This window comes from Danio rerio, chromosome 16 (genome assembly GCF_052040795.2).
Source record: "Danio rerio strain M-AB ecotype USA chromosome 16, GRCz13ab, whole genome shotgun sequence".
NCBI classification, from domain to species: domain Eukaryota; kingdom Metazoa; phylum Chordata; class Actinopteri; order Cypriniformes; family Danionidae; genus Danio; species Danio rerio.
In genome coordinates this window covers 11,181,260-11,204,384 of record NC_141036.1, presented here as the reverse complement: position 1 = coordinate 11,204,384, position 23,125 = coordinate 11,181,260, and the positions used below count along the sequence as shown (strand labels likewise).

Here is a 23,125-nt window from a genome sequence, read left to right as displayed (position 1 = left end):
TCAAGCTAAATAATCTGCCAATGGGGTAAGCAAAATAATCTTATCACAAATTGAAAAACAAGACAATTTTGCTTACCCCATTGGCAGATTATTTTGCTTGATTTGAGGAAAAACTCACTTCATTTTGGCATATTATTTCTTAAAACAAGACAACATGTTTTGCTTGTCTAGAAAATGCTTCTTGATTTAAGAACTTTTAGATATTTGGATTAGAAACAAGACAAAAATCTAAGTAAGAAAAGCACTTTTTGCAGTGAGAGCAGTAATCTGATCTAAAATTGTGCACAATTATGTTAAGTAACAAACAAACTAAAACATGAGCAATACTTACAGTAAAGAAGAAACAGGGATTTGGCTCCAGTATTTCCAGAACAAACGCAAAAACTGAAATATAACATATTTTGGCACACAATATCAAACAGACACAACCATTTACTGACAATACTTTATTAATAACCATATTTAAGTAAATGTACATATTCCAAAACAATATCTAGTAAAGTCATATTAAACAAAAACACGAAACACAAAACAGTTTTTAATTTTACACTCCAAAATTGACTTAATAATCAGTCATATGACAGGACTGATTCCAACTGAATAACCACCAACCACATACTCAGCTTTTATCTTCTTTACATTTTTGTCATAAAGGTACAAATATAACAAAAAGGCCAACATATTCTTCCTTTTTCCATCTCACACCAGTCAGATCAAAGGTTGTCTTTCAAATCTGGCTGGTGTCAAATCAGAGGTCATCTAATTTTAATTAACAATAGTTAATTTTTCTTTCTTTCATTTTTTCTCTCAGCAGTTCACGAAGGCCTTTCAAAGCCCTGGTAATTCATGACTCAATGACCACGTTTCTGAGACAAATAACATCGCTATTGAGTTTTGGGACGAATTTAGTCTCACAGTGGTGACATTGTGGAGTCCCTGTAATAAATCAGAATCACTACAGCATCTTGTGGCATCTCCTGATCCTTAACACAGCTTCAGATTTTGTTAGACCTGGTCCAGTCAAGTACTGCATACAGAATATTACAAGCCTTCTAGCAGACGAGTGCATTTGGTCATCTGAAGTATTATTACCAGCCCAAACTCTTAAGAATTAACTTAGCATTGACCCTTTTCAAAACAGGAGATCTAATAAAAATAAAAATCACTGTATAATTATTCCAATCTTACTGTTTACTGTCACTTTTTAAGGTGGTTATTTTGCAAACTCTTCTCTGTATTCCTATTATACATTTATTGCATCAACTTTTCTTTCTTTTTTTTTTTTACTTTCCAGTCAAATTCAAGGGTTTATTGTACAGTTTGCACCATGTTTTGAAATTAATTCACATTCCACCTGTGGCAGAGTAAGTAGTATTCAGAGACGTAGATCTTTCCTCTGAATGGTCAAGAATTTCCTATCAGTGTCTTTCAGAAATGGTCAATGTCCAACAAAATGGCTGGCCGGTTTAATCGCGACTCCTCCAGCAGGATCTCCATCCCACTGGGTCACCAGCACTCAATGAACAATGAAATAAAAAGGCAAAACATCTTCATCCATCACAGCCGAAGGTCCTGGGTGAAACCGAAATCTTTCAGGGCCTGTGACGGAAACATAAGATACATCACTTAATGCACATGGGAAACAACACAGTCAATAGGACAGAAAAATAACTCAAACAATGAAAATACTTACACATGAAATGAAGTATAAACAAAGCATACATTAAAATCAGACCAAGTCTTTTGACCACCTCAGATTGATTAAGAGCTTTTGTGTTCTAAATAAAAATATTTATCAAAAATATATATTTTTCAAAACACATACAGCTTTACTTGATGTTTTTTTTTACAGGTTCTAGGAAATTATAAATGAGTAGAAGAAAAAAATATTTTAATGAGTAACATAACAAATGTATACTAAAGATATTTATTTAATATACATAATATTTCCCAAATTATGTTCAACAGAGCGAGGAACTTTTCATAGTATGTATGATAATATTATTCTCTTCTGGAGAAAGTCTTATTTGTTTTATTTCGGCTAGAATAAAAGCAGTTTTAAATTTCTTAAAATATATATATATTTAAAGGTCAGAATTATTAGCCCCTTATATATTATAAGCTACATATTTTTTCAAGTCTACAAACATTATTCAATAACTTGCCTAATTATCCTACCCTGCCTTTAAATGTCACTTTAAGCTGTATAGAAGTGTCTTGAAAAATATCTAGTCAAATATTATTTACTGTCATCATGTCAAAGATAAAATAAATCAGTCATTATAAATGAGTTATTAAAACTTATGTTTAGAAATGTGAGGAAAATATCTCTCCGTTAAACAGAAATTGTGAAAAAAAAAAAGTGGGGGGCCTAATAATTCTGACTTCAATTGTGTGTGTGTGTGTGTGTGTGTGTGTGTGTGTGTGTGTGTGTGTATGTATGTATGTATGCATGTATGTATGTATGTATGTATGTATGTATATATATATATATATATATATATATATATATATATATATATATATATATATATATATATATATATATATATATATATATATATATATAGATATAGATATAGATAGATTATACACTATAATATATAGAAGATATTTAATATATATATATAAGATACAAAGCTGAAATATAATAAAATATTAACGTGTTAAAAATTTGTTTTATTAATTTTTAAATGAAAATAAACAAATATTACGCTGGCAGATGACAAAAAAATTAATTAAAAACTAGTATTTAATACATGTTTAATCTTTTGTTGGTGATATATTGTGTTTTGTTGTGCATCATTGCCATCTAAAAATCACCAAAACTTAAAAAAAAGGAAATAAATAAGACAAATCAAAAATCCTAATCCTGTAACTAAAATCACCAAAGAAATGTGAAAAATATTTTAAAAGATTTTTAATTCAAAATATTATTAAATACTATAATCGCATTATAACCTAAACTACCAACTCACAGCGTAAAATTAGATCAGACAAAATTGTTTTCTATTGCCCCCTGGTGGACAGCTACATGTAACTATAGAGGCAAGATTGGTTGCACGCATGCGAGTATCACTCATAGGCAGCTAACCATGTTTTGAAAATAATTAGACTACTAGAGAAAAAAAGTTATTATAGAGGATATACAGTTGAAGTCAGATTTATTTATTTACTATTTAAATATTTCCCAAATCATGTTTAATAGAGCAAAGAAATCTTCACAGTGTGTCTGATATTTTTTCAGTAGTCCACAGAATAAACCATTGTCATACAATAACTTGTCTAATTACTCTAAGCTGACTAGTTAACCTAATTAACCTAGTTAAGCATTTAAATCTCACTTTAAGCTGTATAGAAGTGTCTTGAAATATATCTAGTCAAATATTATTTACTGTCATCATGTCAAAGATAAAATAAATCTGTTATCAGAGATGAGTTATTAAAACTATTATTTTTAGAAATGAATAAAAAAATAAATCTTCTCTCCGTTAAACAGAAATTGGGGAATAAAATAAACAGGGGGGCTAATAATTCTGCCTTCAACTCTATATACACACACACACTCAAATGCATTTAAAGCACTTACACACTGACCCTCACCTCTGTGCTTCCCAGTTTGTCCAGTTTTGTGTCTGGCTGTTGATCAGCAGTTTCCTGCCCTCCTCATAGTCATCCTGATCCACACTAACCAGCAGCCGGACACCCTCCTGCCCTGCTGCCCTTTTCAAGGAGTCCGTAATGAAGACCCCCTTCAGCGCCTCGAGTAGCGCCCCGCTCAGGTAATCCGCCCAGAAGGCGTCCAGGTTGGTGAGCTCAGAGAACTTGATGTCACACACAATAGAGCCCAGATCGCGAGTGCGGAGCAGCAAACTGGCCCGGCTGAACAGCTCAAACTGCCTCTCCAGCGGCTGCGGCTTGTCTGAGGAAACCCCTCCACGAAGAGCCGACTCATGCTCCGAATACTCCGCTCGCACCCGCAGTCGGATATCTGAGAGCCAAGAGCATGAAGGACACAGAGAGAAAGAGGAGGTGGGATGATGGGTGGCATGCAGAGAAAATCGAGAAGATGTGGAGATTTTCAGGAGGGATAGAGAGAAACAAGAGATAGTGGTGGAGAAAAAGGGGAGAATAGTGACGCAGATCAGTGGGGGAGTCAAGAGGAGGGCAAAAAAGTACAGTGATAATGAGACTTATTGGTTTAAACCGAACATTTTGGTATAAAAAATAACTAAAGGATAGCAATGATTCACAGATTTGCTCCTAATATTAATTTTGTGTATTAACCCAGTATGCGCTCTTTTTGGTACGGCATCAGCTCTGAGATCTACTGGATATCTGAGGCCTCAATAATCTTTAACAGTGAGTCGATTGAGCGGGATTCTTCACTGGTAGTCAGTGAGGTTCTGAGTGAAACTTGCAGGCTAGTTCAGGTTTAGGAGTGAACTGATCTTCCGAATTGTTTGCAGGCACATGGGAACACATTGGTAAAGTTCAACATGTCTACTGATCGTAGCACTTGTAAATCACAGGTCACAAGGGTGTTGGGGAGATTTGGCCTTTCGGTAGGTTCAGGTGGACTGAAAGAACCTCAAGCTAAATTCCGGAGATGGCTCACATTGGAAGGTTCTACTTTCATATGTGCATCCCAATTCCATAGAGGTCTTATTAATAGACGCATATATGCTGGTTGGCTTTACCAAACAGTGCAGGTAGAACTGATGTCATGCAACAGCACAGGGAACAGAGACGGCAAAATACGATTGGAGTATACATACTGAACCAGAGCTTCGCAGTGATGTCATTTCCTTTCATGTCATTAGCTCAGAGGTCAGAGGAGGAAGTGGACCCATCAATCTTCCGAACATTGCTGCAACACAAATCCAACCTTTCTACAACCAAAGCTCCACCACAAACTCCACCGTTTTTGAAAGTTGGGAAGTTGACATGGTAGGTTATTATGAAAATAAAAACCAATCGGTCAGGTAGGTGACTAACTAAGACTCAGCTCTTTTATAAGGGGAAATAATATTACATTGCTTAAATGACTGAATAGTCTATGGACGGACAAGCTCGGCCCTGGAGGGCTGCTGTACTCTAGAGTTTGGCCACAACACTAACCAAACACAGCTTAGGCTGTCAAAATCAGAATCGTCAAGAAAGCTACAAGCAAGTATGATTGATTATTGGAGCTAAACTCTGCAGGACACCAGCCCTCCATGGCTGAGCTTGCCCATCTTTAGAACAGACTGTATTTATGAAGTATTTGTGAACAGTAGCGCTTTAGGGTAACACTTTATTTTAAGGTGCCCCTGTTACACACCTTCCTTGTACTTTAGAATTAATTTTGCATAATTATTTGCAATGAATCCTAAACCTAACCTGCATTCTAACACTAAAACTTTTACAAAAAAAGTACATGCAGATAATTAAATGTTACTTGGTAGTAAAATGAGTAGTTACTGTAACAAGGACACTTTAAAATAAAGTTTAACCAAAAAAAAAACAAAAAAAAAAAACAACTTTGTCCCAGAGTTATTAGTAAATTGACTGGAACTAAATACCTGACCATAAATATTCCCTTTGTTCTAGAATCAATAATGCATGTCTACAGTTCATAGAAGAAATTAGCAAGTGAATATTGTCAATAATTACAAATACACCACCAAAGACTATGAAGTAAGTTTTTTGATTTGTTTGTATCAATAATGAATACATGCATCAACAAGATAATATAAATAAAATGTAAACATTTGTTCACTAAATTAGATTACTGAACTTATCTCCAATGTATTGTGACATTGAATAAGTAACAATGCCCCTATTGAAAAATTCAACACTGGCGCAATAATAAATAACAATTTATTTTAAGCTGGAATAACCGATCAAATAAATGCAGTTTTGATGAAATAAAAAACTCAGTTTTTTAATCTAGTGCATGTAAAATGTAATGTGAGTCCATAAAGTTATACTAATGCTTTACCTATGTAATGATTTTTTTTACTAAAGTCTTACTAAACTGCACTGTAAAAATGCCTACAAATTTTAGTTGAATAAAATGATGTAAACTTGTATCAGTCAAACTGACTAAAAAGTTTCATTTAGTAAAACTTAAAACAATAAGTTGAAACTCAATTGACTTATAAAAAATAGTTAAAACAACATAAAAGCTTTTGTTGTGATGGCTTTCAGTCATAATATATTTTACAGTGTGGACTCAATTTGGTGCATCTCAATCAGGTCCTTTGTTCAGTAGTCAGGGTACTAATCAATCTTTGACTCAATCATATTAAGGGCTGTCTCAATCACAAAATTCTTCCAGTGCACCGAAACATTTGCCCCCTTAAAAAGTCCTACAATGCATCATGAAAATCAGGAACCATAACAGAAGTTCTAAAGCAGGAAACATGAATCAACTCGTCGTCTTTTTGTTTTTAAAGAAACTGCTTTTCATTTATATTCAAACATAAACAAATGAGATACAGAACAATCCAGTAAACATTTATACCTTATTAATGATTGCTGGCATATGAACAAATGATTTAAAATCTACTTGAAACATTTTTAAATTACTAGTAAAAAATACCAGTCTCAGTTGTTCATAAATTCTGGTTGTTCATATTTTTGATGTTGTTGTAAAGTCGACTTTCTCATGTCACCATCAGTACCCCCAATGTGAAGTGAACCAACACTGACCTTTTCCATTGCATTCACAACAGATTGAGAAGCACACTGTGACTGTATTTTAGATCCACAATAAACAAAGGTGTAGTTCACCCCTTAAAGTAAAAATGTGCTATTATTTAAATCACCTTATGGTGATTTATCTATCATGATGATAAATATGATGCAAGCCAATGACTACCGAAAAATATTGCCTAGATGTTTTTTTTGTTTGTTTGTTTAATTTTACATTTCAAGATGACAGTTGCCATTGAATTTATGAATCTTTAAAAACCATAGTTTTAACAAAAGAATCCTCGTTAATGTACCATAGAAAAGACCCTTTCATTTTGACTGTCGAAATGGTAAATTAAATAGACGATTCATTATTGGTGGGAAGCTAGCCCATGATGTGATGTCTAACACGTTTAAGGCTAATACTGACACGACTAGCATGTTTAAATAAATGACTTGTAAATTTTTAAAGATTTGTGGCCAAAACCTTATAAGAACATATTTTTGTATGGTTTTGAAAAGTTTCAAAGATCTTGGTGTGATCATCTCCTGAACGTGTTCCCCAAAATAATCATCTGAAATGTAGGTGGTTGAAAGCAGACTCCAAACACAAAGCTTCATCATTGTTCTTTTAAACAGCACACATTTACAGAACACTTTAGGTTTCATTGCACAGACATTGTCAGAGCTCCTCACGTACACTAATACAGGGCATTGGTTTCACTGATCGTAGCTTCAGAACACAGAAAGTATCCAATATTAAAAATACAGTGGCTTTTTTTTTTGTCCGAATGTGTAATGCTCTCTTTGTTAGCATGTTTTTTTTTTTTGATCATTTGTTGCATCCCAGAGAACTTTCAAAAAGTAGCATGTATTCACAAATATTTCAGAATTTTGTAAATATGCTGCAAATACATGTTTCCTCAAAATAAACAAACAATAAATCAGTATTTTTATGAAACTCAAACAAATACGTTCTGCATCATTTTATGGGGTGTTGCTCCATGCGAAGAGCTTCCATTTTTATTTCGATCCCTCTTTTCTGCTGAACAAACCAAGATGGAGGGAGAGAAACGCGGGCAAAAAGCTGACCGACTGCACACATGGGTCAGAGTCGAGCTTTTCTTTTGACTTTTTTTTTTTCTTTCATTCTCTCCCTCTCTTAGTATGTGAGGATGGCCAACTTGTTTTTGTTCCTGACACTTGTGTCAGTCTGTTTTTCAACTGTGGACATAGAGAAAGGAGAGGAAGAGAGAGAGAGAGAAACAAGCAGTTTTGGATGAACGTTGTTGCAACAATTTCGCCATGTCTTTTTTTTTTTGGTCAAGCAGGCAAAGTTCATATGCAGATTTTCTTTTTTTATATGTGTGTGTGTGTGTGTGTGTGTGTGTGTGTGTGTGTGTGTGTGTGTGTGTGTGTGTGTGTGTGTGTGTGTGTGTGTGTGTGTGAAAGCAAAGCAATTCTAATTCAGTTATAGTTCAAATCTCCAGAATGACTACTATTTTGATAAAACTACATCAATTCTACAAAAAAGAAAGAAAACACTGGCAGAATTCAATGCAATACATTTAAGGGGCTATATGTAAAATTCCGAAACGCATGTTTTTAGTGAAGCAAACTGTGAAAACTTATAGACCACTAAGCCCACACAGAATCGGTGCCTGCAGATTTTCGATCTTTAGATCATTCACTGTAAAAAAAAAAAAAAAATGCAGGGTTCCACACAAGTCAATCAGGTTGTTCAAACAAAAAAAAAGTAACACTTTTAACAAATGTATGTAGATTAAACATAAAAAATTAAGTTGTCCAAACATAATCTCAAGAATCGTTTCAGCTCATTTTAAACAAGTAGTTTGAACAAGAATTTTTTTTTTTTTGTAAAGTTCAATCTATTTATTTACTGATGAAACGTGTTTTAAGGGAGCACTCGACCACTATTCAAGGTGCGTGGACAAAATGTGAATATCGTAAGAACGGGGAACTCCAGCAACACTTGCAATAAAAAAAAGCCATTTTAATGTCACGTTTAACACGTTTTTTGTTTTGTGCCCTGAGGAAGCCGCTTTAAAGCCGAAATGCGTTGGCATTTATTTAATTTAATTAAAGTTTATCCTTATGAAATGAGTGAAAATGCTTATTCTTTCAGTTTTGCATTAATTTTAGCAATATTATAATGAATAATCCACTTGTTGAGTGTGACGTCACACGAAGCAGCTTCTGGGTCCAAGCGCTCGATCAAACTGTATGGGGAGACTCAACAAATGGTGATAATAATCGCTTAAAAGTGATGCAATCGCTTTTAATCGCTTAAAAGTGATCGCAAAATATATATACAGTTGAAGTCAGAATTATTAGCCCCCCTTTAAATTTTTTTTTTCCATCACACAGCGATGTGAAAACAGCAGTCTGAAAGTATGATTAGTGATATCTATATGTTTATATAAACTGAAATTCACAAGCATGATGTCAACATTTTAGTAGTCTGGCTATGTGAGACTATAGTTTGATTAGTGTTCTTATTAGTACTTTATCTTGCGTATAATCATTCCTTTCAAGTAGGGCTGCAGGATATTGGAAAAAACTGACATTGCAATATTTTCATTCACTGCGATATATATTGCAATATAAATGCAATTTCACCAGATGATTTGAATAACTTGTAAAGAATGAATCATTTTAGATCGATTGAGATGAATCTGAATAAAATAGAATCAAAAAATGACAAGCAAAGTTAAATACCACAAACAAAAGGTGCAAATAAACAATGATTTATAATTTTCAGGGGAATTAAACAGCATTTAAATAAATCACTATATAATAATAATAATAATAATAATAATAAATCAAATAATTTCTTTAATATCAAGAAAGTTTCTCTTTTTTTAACTAAAGTCAACTTTAAAAATTTTAAATCACTTTAAAATCAATGGGTTGACTAACTTTTTAAAGTAAAGTCAACTAAATGCTTTAAAAGGAACATGTTTATTCACCTTTTTTTAAAAGTAACGTCAACTAATCGCTTTAAAATCAATGGGTTTATTCACTTTTTAAAAGTAAAGTCAACTAAATCACATAAAAATCAATTGGTTTATTCACTTAAAAAAAATAAATAAAGTCAGCTAATCGCTGTTAAATCAATGAGTTTACTTACTTTTCAAAAATAAAGTCAATTAATCTCTTTTAAATCACTGGGCTCTAATTTGACGATCTTGGCGCAATGTCCAGAGGGCAGGCGCAAAAGCATTAGGGGCGTGCCAGAATCCACGTTTGCAATTTCAAGGACGGGAAAATCTGCTTTGCGCCGTGGCGCATGGTCTAACAGGGTTGAGCTTATTCTCTTAATGAGTTATGGGTGTGTTTTGAGCACAAACCAATCAAAATCTCATCTTCAAAGTCTTATCTTGATTTAAAGTCAATGGGTTTACTCAATTTAAGTAAAGTCAACTAATTGCTTCAAAAGAAAAGTTTACTCACCTTTTTTAAAAGTAAACTATTATTATAACACTGCATTGTTTCGAGTAAATAACTGTATAATGTAGAATTCATCTTTAAGCTAAAATGTTATATTTTATTGTGCCCAAATGGCTTAAATTGGCTCTAATTATTTCTTTCACAGGCATTACATGCACGTGCAAATCATACAAATTCACTTTTAGGGTAAAATTTGAAATTACTCCAGTTAATGTTGTTAACTATAATGTCTGGTCAACTATAATCCAGACTACATTGCAGATCCCTGCAATGTGACTATTGCAGACTCGCACATTCCAATATGGATGCTAAAACGATATATTGTGCAGCCCTACTTTCAAGTGCCACTGAAATGAAAAGAGGCCTCCAGGACCAAGTAAACAAACCAATCAAATATTTTCGATTTTCTTAAATCAACTTTTCACATCAATTCACAATTTTCACAAAATCAGTCTACAAGCTCTAATAGGGAAACTTTGAAGTCAGGTAAGATCTTGCTTTCTACTTTTGATTACAAGACGTTCACCCGTTTGCAAATACTAATATTCAATTCAATTCAATTCAGCTTTATTTGTATAGCACTTTTAAAATGTAGATTGTGTCTAAGCAGCTTCACATAAATGGTCATAGTAAATGGAACAGTGTAGTTCAGTTTTTATTGTTTAAGTTCAGTTCAGTTCAGTTTAGATCAGTTCAGTGTGATATAATCATTACTGAGAGTTCAAACACTGAAGAGCAAATACATCGATGCGTAGCTCTACCAATCCTGAACCATGCGAGCCAGTGGCGACAGTACACGATGGCGATAATACATTAAAAATGATACATATAGCCCCTTAAAGCTAGCCATTACATTTAAGTGAAAGTTTAAATGCTGTAAACACATACAAAACACTGGAATGGGTCTAAACAAGAACTGTTGGGTCATTTTCCTCAGAACTGCTCCAGCAAAAGATCACAGAGGCTCTTTATCTTTTCTTTTTCAGGACAAATCATTGCAAAACTGAGCTTTAGGGCTGAGTTTGGTCAACGACTGTAGAATGGCTTGTTTTTGAGCAAAGTCTGAGCTGGACGTTGAGTCATGTCACGCAATGCAATCTTGTTTTATTACAGACAAATTGTCAGGACGAATCCAATGGACTTCCAGAAATTTTTTCGTGAGTCAGTTCTGTGAAACACTGAGGCCAACAACCCCTCCAGAGAGGATTTTGTTCCTATTTTTCCCCAACTCTAGCTTAAAGTTCAGCACATGTAACTGGGGAAGTGGACAGTAACATTTGCAAACTGACATTTGAACACAGAGTATTAGATTGACCCCTCCTCCTATGCGAGTTAGGAAGGGGGTTCTTTACCTTAGGACATGGACCAGGCGTGCGTGACTTAAAGCACACACACATGTCTTGACTGTGCGCGATCGGACAGAGCGGACAGCATACACTTGTTACTGTTGTGAGCTCTGTCTTTTTCACTCTATCCATTCTCCTGCTTTTTCTATTGAATCTTGAGCCAACCTGCCAAGATCAAATGCGGAGTCAACACAGCAAACAGCATGTTCAGCTACTTCAGGAGTAAAACAAAGGTGAAAGGTCAACAAGGTCAATCATGGCACAGCAGGACTGTAATGTTGAAAGTGGACTGAGAGAATCAGATAGCTCAAAGGACAGTGTTCAAATATACATGTAACCATTTGAGATTTATGGGAAGCTCACAGTGCAGTGTTACCTCATGTTCGAGGGACAGGAAGTAAGTTATGGCACAAGGGAGTTTCATCTCACAAACAAAAGGTCAATGCAGAGAGTAGATTAGCTTTGGCTGCATCAAAGCTCAGTTACAGAGGGAAAAGGATCAATGCTTTAAATAAGAAGCCGAGAGACAATAATCAGTGTTTTACTGGATATGAGACTCAGTGCCCCGATATTCAATAATCGTTTTAAAGACATTTCATTCAGACACACCACAGGAGTTAATCACACAGAAAACTGCTTATCCAAAGAATAATGAAAGGAATGGAAATAGGGACAGAGAAGTTGATGGAAAATGTGAGCAAAGAATGTGAGTGTATTTTCCAAAAATCGAACCATGAAGGAAGCAGGGGATTTGAAGCAATTCTAAAGCACACTTGAAACACCTATGCACATACATGATGAACAAAACTAAAATACACTTTTGTCAGGTTAGATGCCATATTAAATTGAGCGTGGTTGAACAGGAGGCTGTGAGGGATGTATTACAGTCTTAACCGTGGCACTCACAAAGTACAAGCTTCTCAGTATAATCGATTGAACTTCTTGCCCTTACAGCCTTATTTTCATTCCTGTCAACAAAATAAATATGCCAACCACTCTGACTAACATGATGTCCTAACCAGACGTGACATTATAAGCAGTCTTTTCCACGTTTATAAGTGTTTTTGTTACACTAGCAGCCAGAAACTTACAGTTGAAAGTAATGCATTATAATATTGAGTTACTCTCACCAAAAAGGTATGCAAGTTACTTAGTTACTCTTTATGGCAAGTAATGTCTTACCTTACTTTCGCATTACTTTTTCTTACCTGAATGAGGCTTGATTCTTTCCTTTTTTCAATTTATGTTTATTTCTATTGCGCTTTCACAATGTAGATTGTGTCAAAGCAGCTTAACATAAAAGTTCTAGTAAACTGAAACTGTGTCAGTCCAGTTTTCAGAGTCAAAGTTCAGTTTAGTTCATTTCATAGTGGTTTATTTTTCACTGCTGAAAGTCCGAACACTAATGAAACTCCCATTCTGCCCAATTATCCCTTCTTCCAGAGTCGTTAATGTCTTTAAAACATCGTTTAATGCTTTGCACAAATCTGTTTACATGTATACTTCAATTCGAGCGGCCAAGCGGTTCACAATTTGATCTCCTTCAGAACTTTCAGGGTTTATTTCTTTGTTTGGTAACTTTATTTTGATGGTCCATTTGAGTATTAGTAGACTGTCTGCTTCATATCCATTGATACTGCTCCCTAAACAGACATTTAACTGACTATAAGAAACTTTGCAAGTACATGTCAACTTACACTAACCCTAACGTCAAACCCCAACCTAACAGTCTACTTATAATCTAATGAATTAGTTTTAATGAATTAGAATCAGTTGGCATGTAGATGCAATGTAACTTAATTCAACAAATGGACCATCAAAATGAAGTGAGACCCTTTGTTTTTTTTATAATAAATGAGAATATTATTACTTACAGGGCGACATGGTGGCACAGTGGGTAGCACGATTGCCTCACAGCAAAAAGGTTTATGTGTGAAGTTTGCATGTTCTCTTTATGTTTGTGTTGGTTTCCTCCGGGTGCTCCGGTTTCCCCCACAGTCCAAAGACATGCGGGACAGATGAATTGAATGAGCTAAATTGGCCGTGGGGGTGTGGTGTATGCGTGAATGTCAGTGTATGGGTGTTTCCCAGTGTTGCGTTGTGACTAATAAAAACATATGCTGTGGCACCCCTTGATGAATAAAGGGACTAAGCCGAAAAGAAAATGAATGAATGAATGAATGAAAAAGTTTGTAATTTCATATTATGCTCTGTTGTTCATTTTAAAGCATCGCAAAATAAATAGTTTACAGTAATACTTTTTTTACATTTTTTTATTTTTACATGGTGAGAGAGAAACTACAATGTTTACCTTTTGTATTTTATTTGCCATTATTTTATCTGTAAACATTAGATTTTGAGAAGTTAGATATCTAAATTTTTTATAAAATATTTCCAGTTAATTTAAAAATAAAGTGAGAAAAAAAAATCACATTCAAATGAGTACATTTAAGTACTCTGAAAAGAATGTACTTTAAAAATAAATGGTTCTTATATAAGGACCTTTTTTAAAGTATAATTTTATATAATTTATTGAATTCACGTCTGGTTAGAACAAGATACAAGGTCTGTTAGGTAAAAATACATTACCTTAACAATACGGCATAGTTTCTGATGAGAAAGGAAGAGGTTTACCAGTATGGACTATTTTGCTGCACCAAATTAGTGCATTACTTCTGACTGATAAGGGCATCTGCTACTGGGATGATAAGTGCTGTACATATATATTAAAAAAAAAAAAAAAAACTATAGATAAAACCATTAAAACATTGGGTTTCCTTGTAGCCTTCAGCAAAAGCTAAATGCTTTAGCAGGAGACATGAATGTGAAAGAAAAAAGCAGTTTATATTGAGTGTTTATGAGACCCTGCAGCACTTTTTAATGAGGAACATTATCAAAGCCATGCAGTCTTTGTACAAGCAGATATTACAGGTCATTAAGCTTCTGTTACAACAGATTAAAAGCATCTGAGTGTAAAGATGATGTTGACAAAGAGCATGTTTAGAGCCTAATCTTTGTAAGAAAAAACATTTTTATAATGACACCTTCCCATAGTGTGGAAACATGAGGAAGCCTGTGTTTTTTAAGACATTAGCATGGTAAAAATCACTGATCTTAAAAGATGAAACCGTCCTCAGATTTTTGCAGTTTGTAATTATATATTTGTTAATGTTTGGACAATCTGAGGGTAAATGCCAGGATCATGCTAGTAATATTGTGAAAAAATACATACATAAACATTTTTAAAAATGAGAATCTATTTTGTGTTTAAAAACATATTTCAAAATTTTAAGCACACCAGAAGATGCACTCCATAACCAAAAATGAAAAAGGCTGAAAAGTAAGCAAGGTCATGCAGATTAAGGGTGCGTTCACGCTTTTAGTATGGTTCTGCTGGTTCTTTGATCCAGACAAAAAAATAAAACTATGCATTTAGTTCTGGTTGGTTGAGTGTTCACATTAGCATTTTTAAAAACATTCCTATAGACACAAAACCTGGTGGCATAAAGTTTAATGAACCTTATTCATTTTAATATAATTATAACTTTATGTAATTGGTAGCATCATAAATGTAAAAGTATTGTAAGCTTGATTAAACATCCTCACTTTTAGTGTGCATATAGTACGCAAATATTTTAATCCCATTTTGATTCACATTTCAGTTGAACAGCACCAGAGTACATTAAGAATCTTTCAGCTTGTTTGGTGCACACCAACGTTTGCATGGCAGGTAGGGATGAAACGATCAAGCGATTTCACTATTAACTGCACTTTACTTCGTCGTGGTTAATTAATCTTAAATGCTTCAACACCTGATTTCTAAAACTGTTGCAACTTAACAAAGCTACACTAACGGTGCACTACTTCACATGTCGTGTCTTTTGTTCGCACAAGTTTGTTATTTCTAGCGAGCATAATGGGAGTGATGTGCATGCTGCAAGACGCATTCATGCTTTCCAGGCGCACCTAGTTGAAAGATTGGTGCAAACGCACCTTGAGTCACATGACAAGAACTGATCAATCAGCTTCATACTTTGTATGGAATATACACATTTGTACTCCAAAGAGAAAAAAAATTACAAAAAAAAAAAAAACGAACAATTTTGTAATGTAGTTGATCTAAAGTGCATTTCAGACAAAGGTTCAGCAGCCTTCGACTGCATTTGTTTTCTTTAATAGGCAAATATTTAGCTAATATGATGCTTAGATTTACATTAGACAAATATTTTTTTTTAATTCTCATTTTTGTTTGTTTGTTTATTCACTGTTTTGTCATTTATTTTCAGTGTAAAATTATTACTCATGTTTAAATGGCAAAAACGTTTCTCATCGCTGCGACACGGAGGTAACAGTCGGAGGTATCACACATCAGACACGCACATTCGCATGCTATTTAAAATGAAAACTATTCAGATGCCTCTCGTTGGCGTGGCAGAACAGTGTCCTGAGTCATAGCTGGGCGCAGCGGACAGCCGCCGAATTGCATCCGGTGTGCGATCCTCTATAGACTATTTAGACTTTTTTATTATTATTTTGTGGTGTATTAACTTGTTACTGAGCAGCAATAAATAATACTTTAAAATATAAGGAGTTTTTAAATGATTTTTTTAAACTAGTAGTGTTTTGAAATACATAAATGCATAATATTCCTGATTATTCCTTTGACTATAACCGTACAACCAAAATCTATAATTGTTGCATCCCTAATGGCAGGGTTCAAATTTATACAAATAACCAGCACTAACAAAGATCATTTTAATCATTAAGTCTGAACAGACCCTAACAAATTATTGCAAAAACTAATAAATTATTGCAAAATTGCAGTGAACTCGAGTATGCGTATTAAATGTCAATGACATTTGGCTCCCACTAGGCTGTTACACAAGAACCTGACAGATTTTTATACTTGAAAGCAAATTGGAGCATGAGCTAAACTGGGCCCATTGGTATGTTGAGATTTGAATGTCCTAGAAAAACAGTTTTGGTAGAAAATATAACTTGCATGTAACCATTTTTCTTAACAAACTGTTCTGGCAAATTTGTGATCTTTTTTTTTGGCATTTTCTTACCTACTGTGCCATTATTGCCACTCAGTGTGCCTCACGTGCTCAGTTCTGAAGAGATTTTTAACAATGCCCTGTTGGCAGGACAGCTCCCATCTAGCAAAAGCATAAAGAGGCTTTGGTGTGAGCAGCCTTTGAGTCCAGTCAGAATGAAACTCAAAGTGATAACAGTGCAGAGTGCAGGGAATTCACAAAGGGATGAATGGAGATGACATGAACGTATTGTGTGACAGTTTGACACTGTCGTTCTGTAAGCATTAGAGGTTCAAGCACTAATGAATGAGTGACTGATTAATCACACTCGAGAAATGAAGCATTGAGGTTCACTCTTCAGCTGTAGAGCAATTTATATATGAAATCAAATAAAAGGAGAGAGAAGTAGCAAGGCAAAACGATTCACATGTTCAAAGGATGCTGTTAAATGAGACTACATGACAGAAGAAAACAGAAAGACAGTGCTCTTACCGCACGTCACTTTGTTGGGTGTTGACTGAGGCTGGATTTCAGGCGGCCCTCTTGATTTCCTGCTCCAGTGGTGACCTCTTCCTCGCTTCCTTCGATTGCTGGAGGCTGATGTCATTGAAGAGCCAGAACCTGACATCGAAAACACTAATTATCAACACTGGCAAAAGCAATTTATAAACACAAGTAGAGGTGGCCAATTTTTAAGAATACTTTTAAATATATGAAAATAATTATATTAAAATATATAATCAAAAAGACTGAGTCATTTGGCTAGCCTTGTTAGCCTTTTAAAGTCAAGTGCTATTTTGTGGCTTCCGCCCTGATTTTGCCTACACAAATTAAAAAGCTTGCCAAATCCACATGCAGAGGTGTAAATGCAAAAGTCTGGTCTCATTATAAAGAAAAGCCTTTTCAATTTTTATAAAACAATTTTGAAGGTGATTAAAATAATTGTATGTGTTGTCCGTGTTATAATAAACCCCTCTAATAAAGAGGCGTTTTTTTTTTTCTTTTGTAAACTCAAATTTGCAAGTGTACCTTTTTCTGGGTTCTGGGGGGTCTGGGTTGCTGTAATTAGTTTTGGTGGGTTCTGCACATGCCAGAAATCATAGGTAAAAAGAAAAATGTCTCTATCATAATCTATGCAAAAGTTATTCTATTCCAACTGATGAGAGAACAGAACCATTTATGGAGGTTTTGGGGCAGTACAGACATTTAAAATGTAAAAAACGCAGAAGTGAATGATGTCAGGGACCATAGTTTAGGAGGTTAAAGCGATGTTGATTTAAAGTCTTTAAAATGTACAATTACTAAATTTATTTTGTTAGCTCATATTGCTATTCTTGAGGTGAACAGTCTATGTATCAAAAAAAATACTTTCTTTAACAAACTATTTTCTTTTCATTACAAAACAGTAATGACATAATAAAAACAAAAACAGTAAATTAAAGTAATGTGACTGACAAAACTGTGAAAACAAAATGGTAATCCAACCAGTACACTCCTCAATTAGATGCAAGCAGCAAACATAATTCATTCAGTTTATTGCTGTGAATCAAACTGCAATTGTCAGTGAAATTATGAAAAATGTAACTAAATGATTTGCGTCACCACCTAAAAATGTTCACAAGTCTTCACGTTATTTTTTGTGAATTAAAATATTTGAACACCACAATGAGTTGTTGCTGGATTGAGGCATATAAATAAACTAAATTATTATTCTTTAATAGTTTCAATTTGTGAACAAAAATGTGTAATATATGCTTTCAATTAAACATTTGAGTCAACTCACCAACAGTAAATGCCTGGTTATTATATTACAATAAATAACATTAAATTCTGGGCCAAAAAAACAAAAATTCTGCATAAATTTGCTCCAAAACCAACATTGTAAATGATTTCTTACAATTAATGTAATAAATAATATAAAATAATTTTGTAAACAAAAAGTAAATATAAATGGCATTTTAAAAGCACTGCCATGACAGCCCAGTGGCGTTATAGCAAACAGGAACAAGTATATTTTTATAGAAATATCCAGCTGCAAGTTATTTCAGTGGACTTTGCTTTACGATTAGTAGATGCGGTTCATGCAAACATATTTTTATTAGTACATGAGCAAATTATCAACAAAGTGATACATTGAGCTGTTTTTTTTTACTCTGCAATGGTAAGCCATGGTAATCAAAGGGATAGTTCACCCAATAATGACAATTCTGTCATCGTTTACTCTCCTCTGACTAGTTTCAAACCAATTTGAGTTTATTCTTGCTCTGTTGAACACAAAATAATATACATTAAAGAATGTTGAAAACATGTAGCTGTTGACATCCAAAGCAGGAAAAACAAATACTTTAGAAGACAATGGTCACATTTTTTCAAACATTCTTCTTTATAAAGTATCCTCTTTTGTTTTTAAGAGAAAAAAACTGGTTTAGATTAAGTAAAGGGTGAATAAATCTTTTTTTTTTTTTTTTTTTGAGTAAATCAACTATACTCTTTAATGGAATTCATAGTGCAGTGCTTTCCGCATCCGGTCTGAAAGCTGCTTCACACTCAATGACTAGGCCTAGAGGTAGAGTGAAAGCAGTGTGGTAAACACCGCACACAGTATTGCTCTTTTTGTGGCTTTTACATTTGTTTGTATTTCTATTTTGACCAAAAAAACTGAAAATGCAATTTTCAGCCAATAATAATCACCGCATGAAAATGTGGTGCATCCCTACTATATTATATGATCAGAAATGCTAAAAAAAAAATGGGACTGGGCTGATAAACGATACCATATCGAAATTGCGCTATAATTTATGTTGATAATGATAATAAGCTATGGAAATGTTTTTTCTCGATATTGACCTAAGAGCCAATCACAGAGCAGACTTATGCAACAACAGGAATCTGTGTTGATACTAGAGATATGCTGTCAACCAGTATTATTTAGCGAGCTCGATTCACTTTCCCGCCAGCTGTTTTTGCTGTTAAACTGTTGTGTATTTTAATGATTACTGTTTTTACCATTTTTAATCAAGTAAAACATTTATTTAAAAATGTTTCTGTAGTTGTTTATTTTTAGACAATGCAATAAGTATATTTTTGTTTGTGTACTGTATATATGCTGTCAGTTACAGATCTTCAGGAATGTTATATTTTATATTGTATATCATAAGTATATCACAGAAAATCGGAATCTCCAAAATAGAGTAATGTGTAAACTGTTTTTGTTAATAAACAATACTTTAAATTTTATTCAATGAAGCGTCTGATCTTTGTGGCTTCAGTCATTGTTGAGATACTTTTTTAAAGCTGGAAGCATTACCAACTTATATCAAAATATATATCGTTATCGTTCAATATGGAAAAAAATTATCGAGATTGCATTTTTGACATATCACACAGACCTATATAGAAATAAACAAAAATTCTAACAAATAAAGCAAAAAAGAAAACAGTAAATGACTGTGCTCAGCCTTTTCTGTCTTCAGTTTCTGCTCACCGGCTCTCCAATGATGATCTTGTGTGTTTTCAAAAGATGGTATATTTGTGTTTGAGCCCACTTCTCTGTCTTGTCTAAAATCCACCTCTGGATAGTCTATCTTCTGTCGTTCTGGAGAAACTAAAAGAAAAGATAGCACATCAGTACCTTATAGAAAAATTACATCATACCATCTCAATATCAATAGCTTCATCACATCAATGTCATCATACATCAAGAATCTAAAAAACAATGACAAAATTCAAATGTAGTTTTAAAGCTGATGCTCACCGGTTCTTCTTTTCTTTTGTGAGACAAAAGGCAGGACATCATGTCGGGTCAGAATCCGCAGCAACTGAAGTAGAGGTCTTAGATTTGCATCGCTCAAGTACCCTCGTCTTTCCAGCTCTAACAGCAGTTCGACGCCACTCTTGGGTCGGTGGCGACTGGCGATAGAACATCCCTCCTTCTGCGGCTGCATTCTTTGCCATGACTTCAGAAGCCGAGGACACGGAGTATTAGCCTGTGGAGATCCATCAGGTCCTGGAGGCAGATCTTCAGTCCACCCCTCTGGATCAAGAGGATGTTTACCAGGATAAGTTTCGTCGAGGAGAAAGGACAGAACTTCCACATCAGTCTCTGTGAGTTGAGAACCCACGATTTCAAAGATCTCATGGAGTGAAAGCGTCTCGTAGTAGCTCAGGCACTCAGTCTCCTCCCAGTACAGGGAATATCTTGAGCATTTCACTGAAGACATGGTCCCTCTAAATGTTCAAATCTGTGTGGTAAAGAAGAAGTATGTTACATTTTAAAGAAGATTACATTTTAAAATGCTCATGGTCAGATTACAGATACTCTTTAGCAGATTACATAATTACAAATAATGCACAAAATCGTCACCTTAGAATTATAAGGTTCTATCTGAATGATTCTGAGATATTGAGCTTCCAATCTTTTGTATTCCTTATAGCAAACAGTATGTGTGTAATATGTTTTTAAATAAAAAGTTTTAAAATGTAAACAACTTATAAAAAAAACATCCCATAATGTACATAAGTTGTCATTTAATAGGAATATGTCCAAAACTCAATTTTGACAAAACTGTCAGATAGAACCATATCATTCTAAGGTGATGAAATGGCTTTTTGGCTATAAATTATAATTTACTGACTTTCCCTTATTCTTCAGCTATTTAAATAGTTAGATACTAGTGTGTATGATAAGGAGTATCTCTAATTATTCCCAATATATTGAAGAGCCATCCAAAAGCAAATCAGTTGTAAATGTAAATGTTTAACTGTTTGGCAGATGTGTTTATCCAAAGCTCCAGTTATTTAAATTTGTATAAATATGTGATGTTCACAGTTTCTGATGTCAATTATGGTCAAGCAAATAAATAAAATTACTTGCGTTTTATTTTACCTAAGAACTAGATTAATTCAGTTTAATATTTGAATACTATAAAATACATTGCATTTCTTTGTGTCTTTATAAAAAACTATATTTACATTTTGTTTTAGTTGTATAAAACTCTAATACAATTGTAATACATGTTTTAAACAGATTATATTATAAATCTGTAAGCTATCCAAATTAAATCTAAAAAAAAAAGTGTTGTTTATGGATTTAATCTGTAATTTAATCCGTAACATACTATAGTTTGTCAATAATCACTCAACACTATTTACATAAACAAATATTACATAAAGATAAGCTTGAAATATCCGTTATAAATAAAATCCGCTAATTGGCTGTTTTTCAAACATGTAAAGTAACGTTATATGTAAGAGCGTTTCGACAGTCTCAACAAAAACAGATGTTAGCCTCCGAGCTAGTTGTCAGCCTCGACTGCGAACTAAAATACAGTCTATGTAAAATTCAAATACAGCTTATTGTCTTTTTATCAGAACAAAACCAACAGTATATAAACATATTTACACGGTCGTAGAAGATTCAGCGAAGTTATTTTGTTTTGAACAGAGCTTTTGTTGTGGTCCGCCCTCAGTCCGTCAGCTCAGCAGCTCCAAATGTTGACGTCAGACGTTTCTCTCAGGCACACGCAGCGTCACGTGCACTCCTTATGTAACGTCACGTTTGAGGTGAGGAAGCTGACGCCGAGCAGCTGAAAAAAAAACAACAAAATCTACTAAAATTATATGCACGAATGATTTCGTTATTAGACTTATGTAGATTGTTTGTGTTTGATGCATAAGCGTAGCTAACCCTGCAACTGACTAACGTTAGATTTTCCTTAAGCTGACCTGACATCACACTGCACCAAACACTCGATGTTAAAAGACTTAGATGTTGTTGCATTCCAAATACAGCTCATTAGTGGGTTTGTTTTCAACACTATGATATATTAGTCTAGTGTTCTTGCAAAAATAAAATTAAACTAGCCGCGAGATACTTCAATCTAAATAGTTTCGATCATACAGGTTTCGATATGTTACTGTAAGAATAAAATGTGCGTATTTTCTGTAGTCCATGAAATCTTACCTGACACAAAGGGTTTTTGATGTGTTAACACTCAAGAATCCGACGAAATTCACCCACCAGTCAAATGGAAAACAACAGTCGGGTGCCAGTGAGTTTTGTGGACTGATCTCTGCACAACCGCAGATCGCCAAAGGTCTTCTAGAAAGAAGGTTCCGGGAAGGTCACTTGAATATGCTTTGTAGATCGAGTCTCCAAGCTCGTTAAATGGTATCCGCAGAAATTCGCCATATTGGTGAGGGAAAATTAAATAAATTTGAAGGAAAACTCTTTCGAGACGTTGTTTTTGTTATTGTTATAAAGTGATATAGCCAAAATAGGCCATCCAAAGGTGAAGTGTCTTGTCTCTTCAAAAGGTAACAGCCAATGACTGCAAAGAATTTCAAACTGTCGCCATAACATTACTTGACAACATTTAGCAAATTAATTTATCAGTCGAAGGTTGCTAAGTGGGGAGGGGCAATATTCTGAGACCAAAGGCAAAGTGAGTTGACTGATATGTGCAATATTACTTTTCAATAATATCAATAATAAATAAATAAAAACAAATGCACATTTAGAATAGTGATTCAGAAAAGCTGATTAGCTGGCCCATTTACCTGAACACTGCAATTTAAAAAAATGTGTCAGCTTAC

General features: G+C 34.2%; 1 protein-coding gene across 7 annotated transcripts; it reads right to left on the bottom strand.

Annotated features, from left to right (window-relative positions):
* Window positions 1–431: 431 nt before the first annotated feature.
* On the bottom strand, window positions 432–22,649 carry dedd2 (death effector domain containing 2). 7 transcript variants are annotated; one of them, XR_015510614.1, is made up of 8 exons: window positions 22,494–22,644; window positions 21,933–22,116; window positions 20,286–20,772; window positions 20,016–20,135; window positions 17,024–17,152; window positions 11,502–11,660; window positions 3,590–7,902; window positions 432–1,599 (listed from the first exon to the last, which is right to left on the bottom strand). XR_015510614.1 is itself a non-coding variant. In NM_131602.3 (7 exons), exons 3-7 carry the CDS (start codon window positions 20,749–20,751, stop codon window positions 1,593–1,595), a joined length of 1,110 nt encoding a protein of 369 aa, NP_571677.2. In that variant the 5' UTR covers window positions 20,752–20,772; window positions 21,933–22,116; window positions 22,494–22,649; the 3' UTR covers window positions 432–1,592. The 7 variants fall into 7 exon arrangements, 5 of the variants coding, with proteins under 5 accessions (NP_571677.2, XP_087142336.1, XP_087142335.1 ...); XR_015510613.1 differs by having other exon boundaries at window positions 3,604–7,902; NM_131602.3 differs by lacking the exon at window positions 11,502–11,660 and having other exon boundaries at window positions 3,604–3,991; window positions 22,494–22,649.
* Window positions 22,650–23,125: the final 476 nt, after the last annotated feature.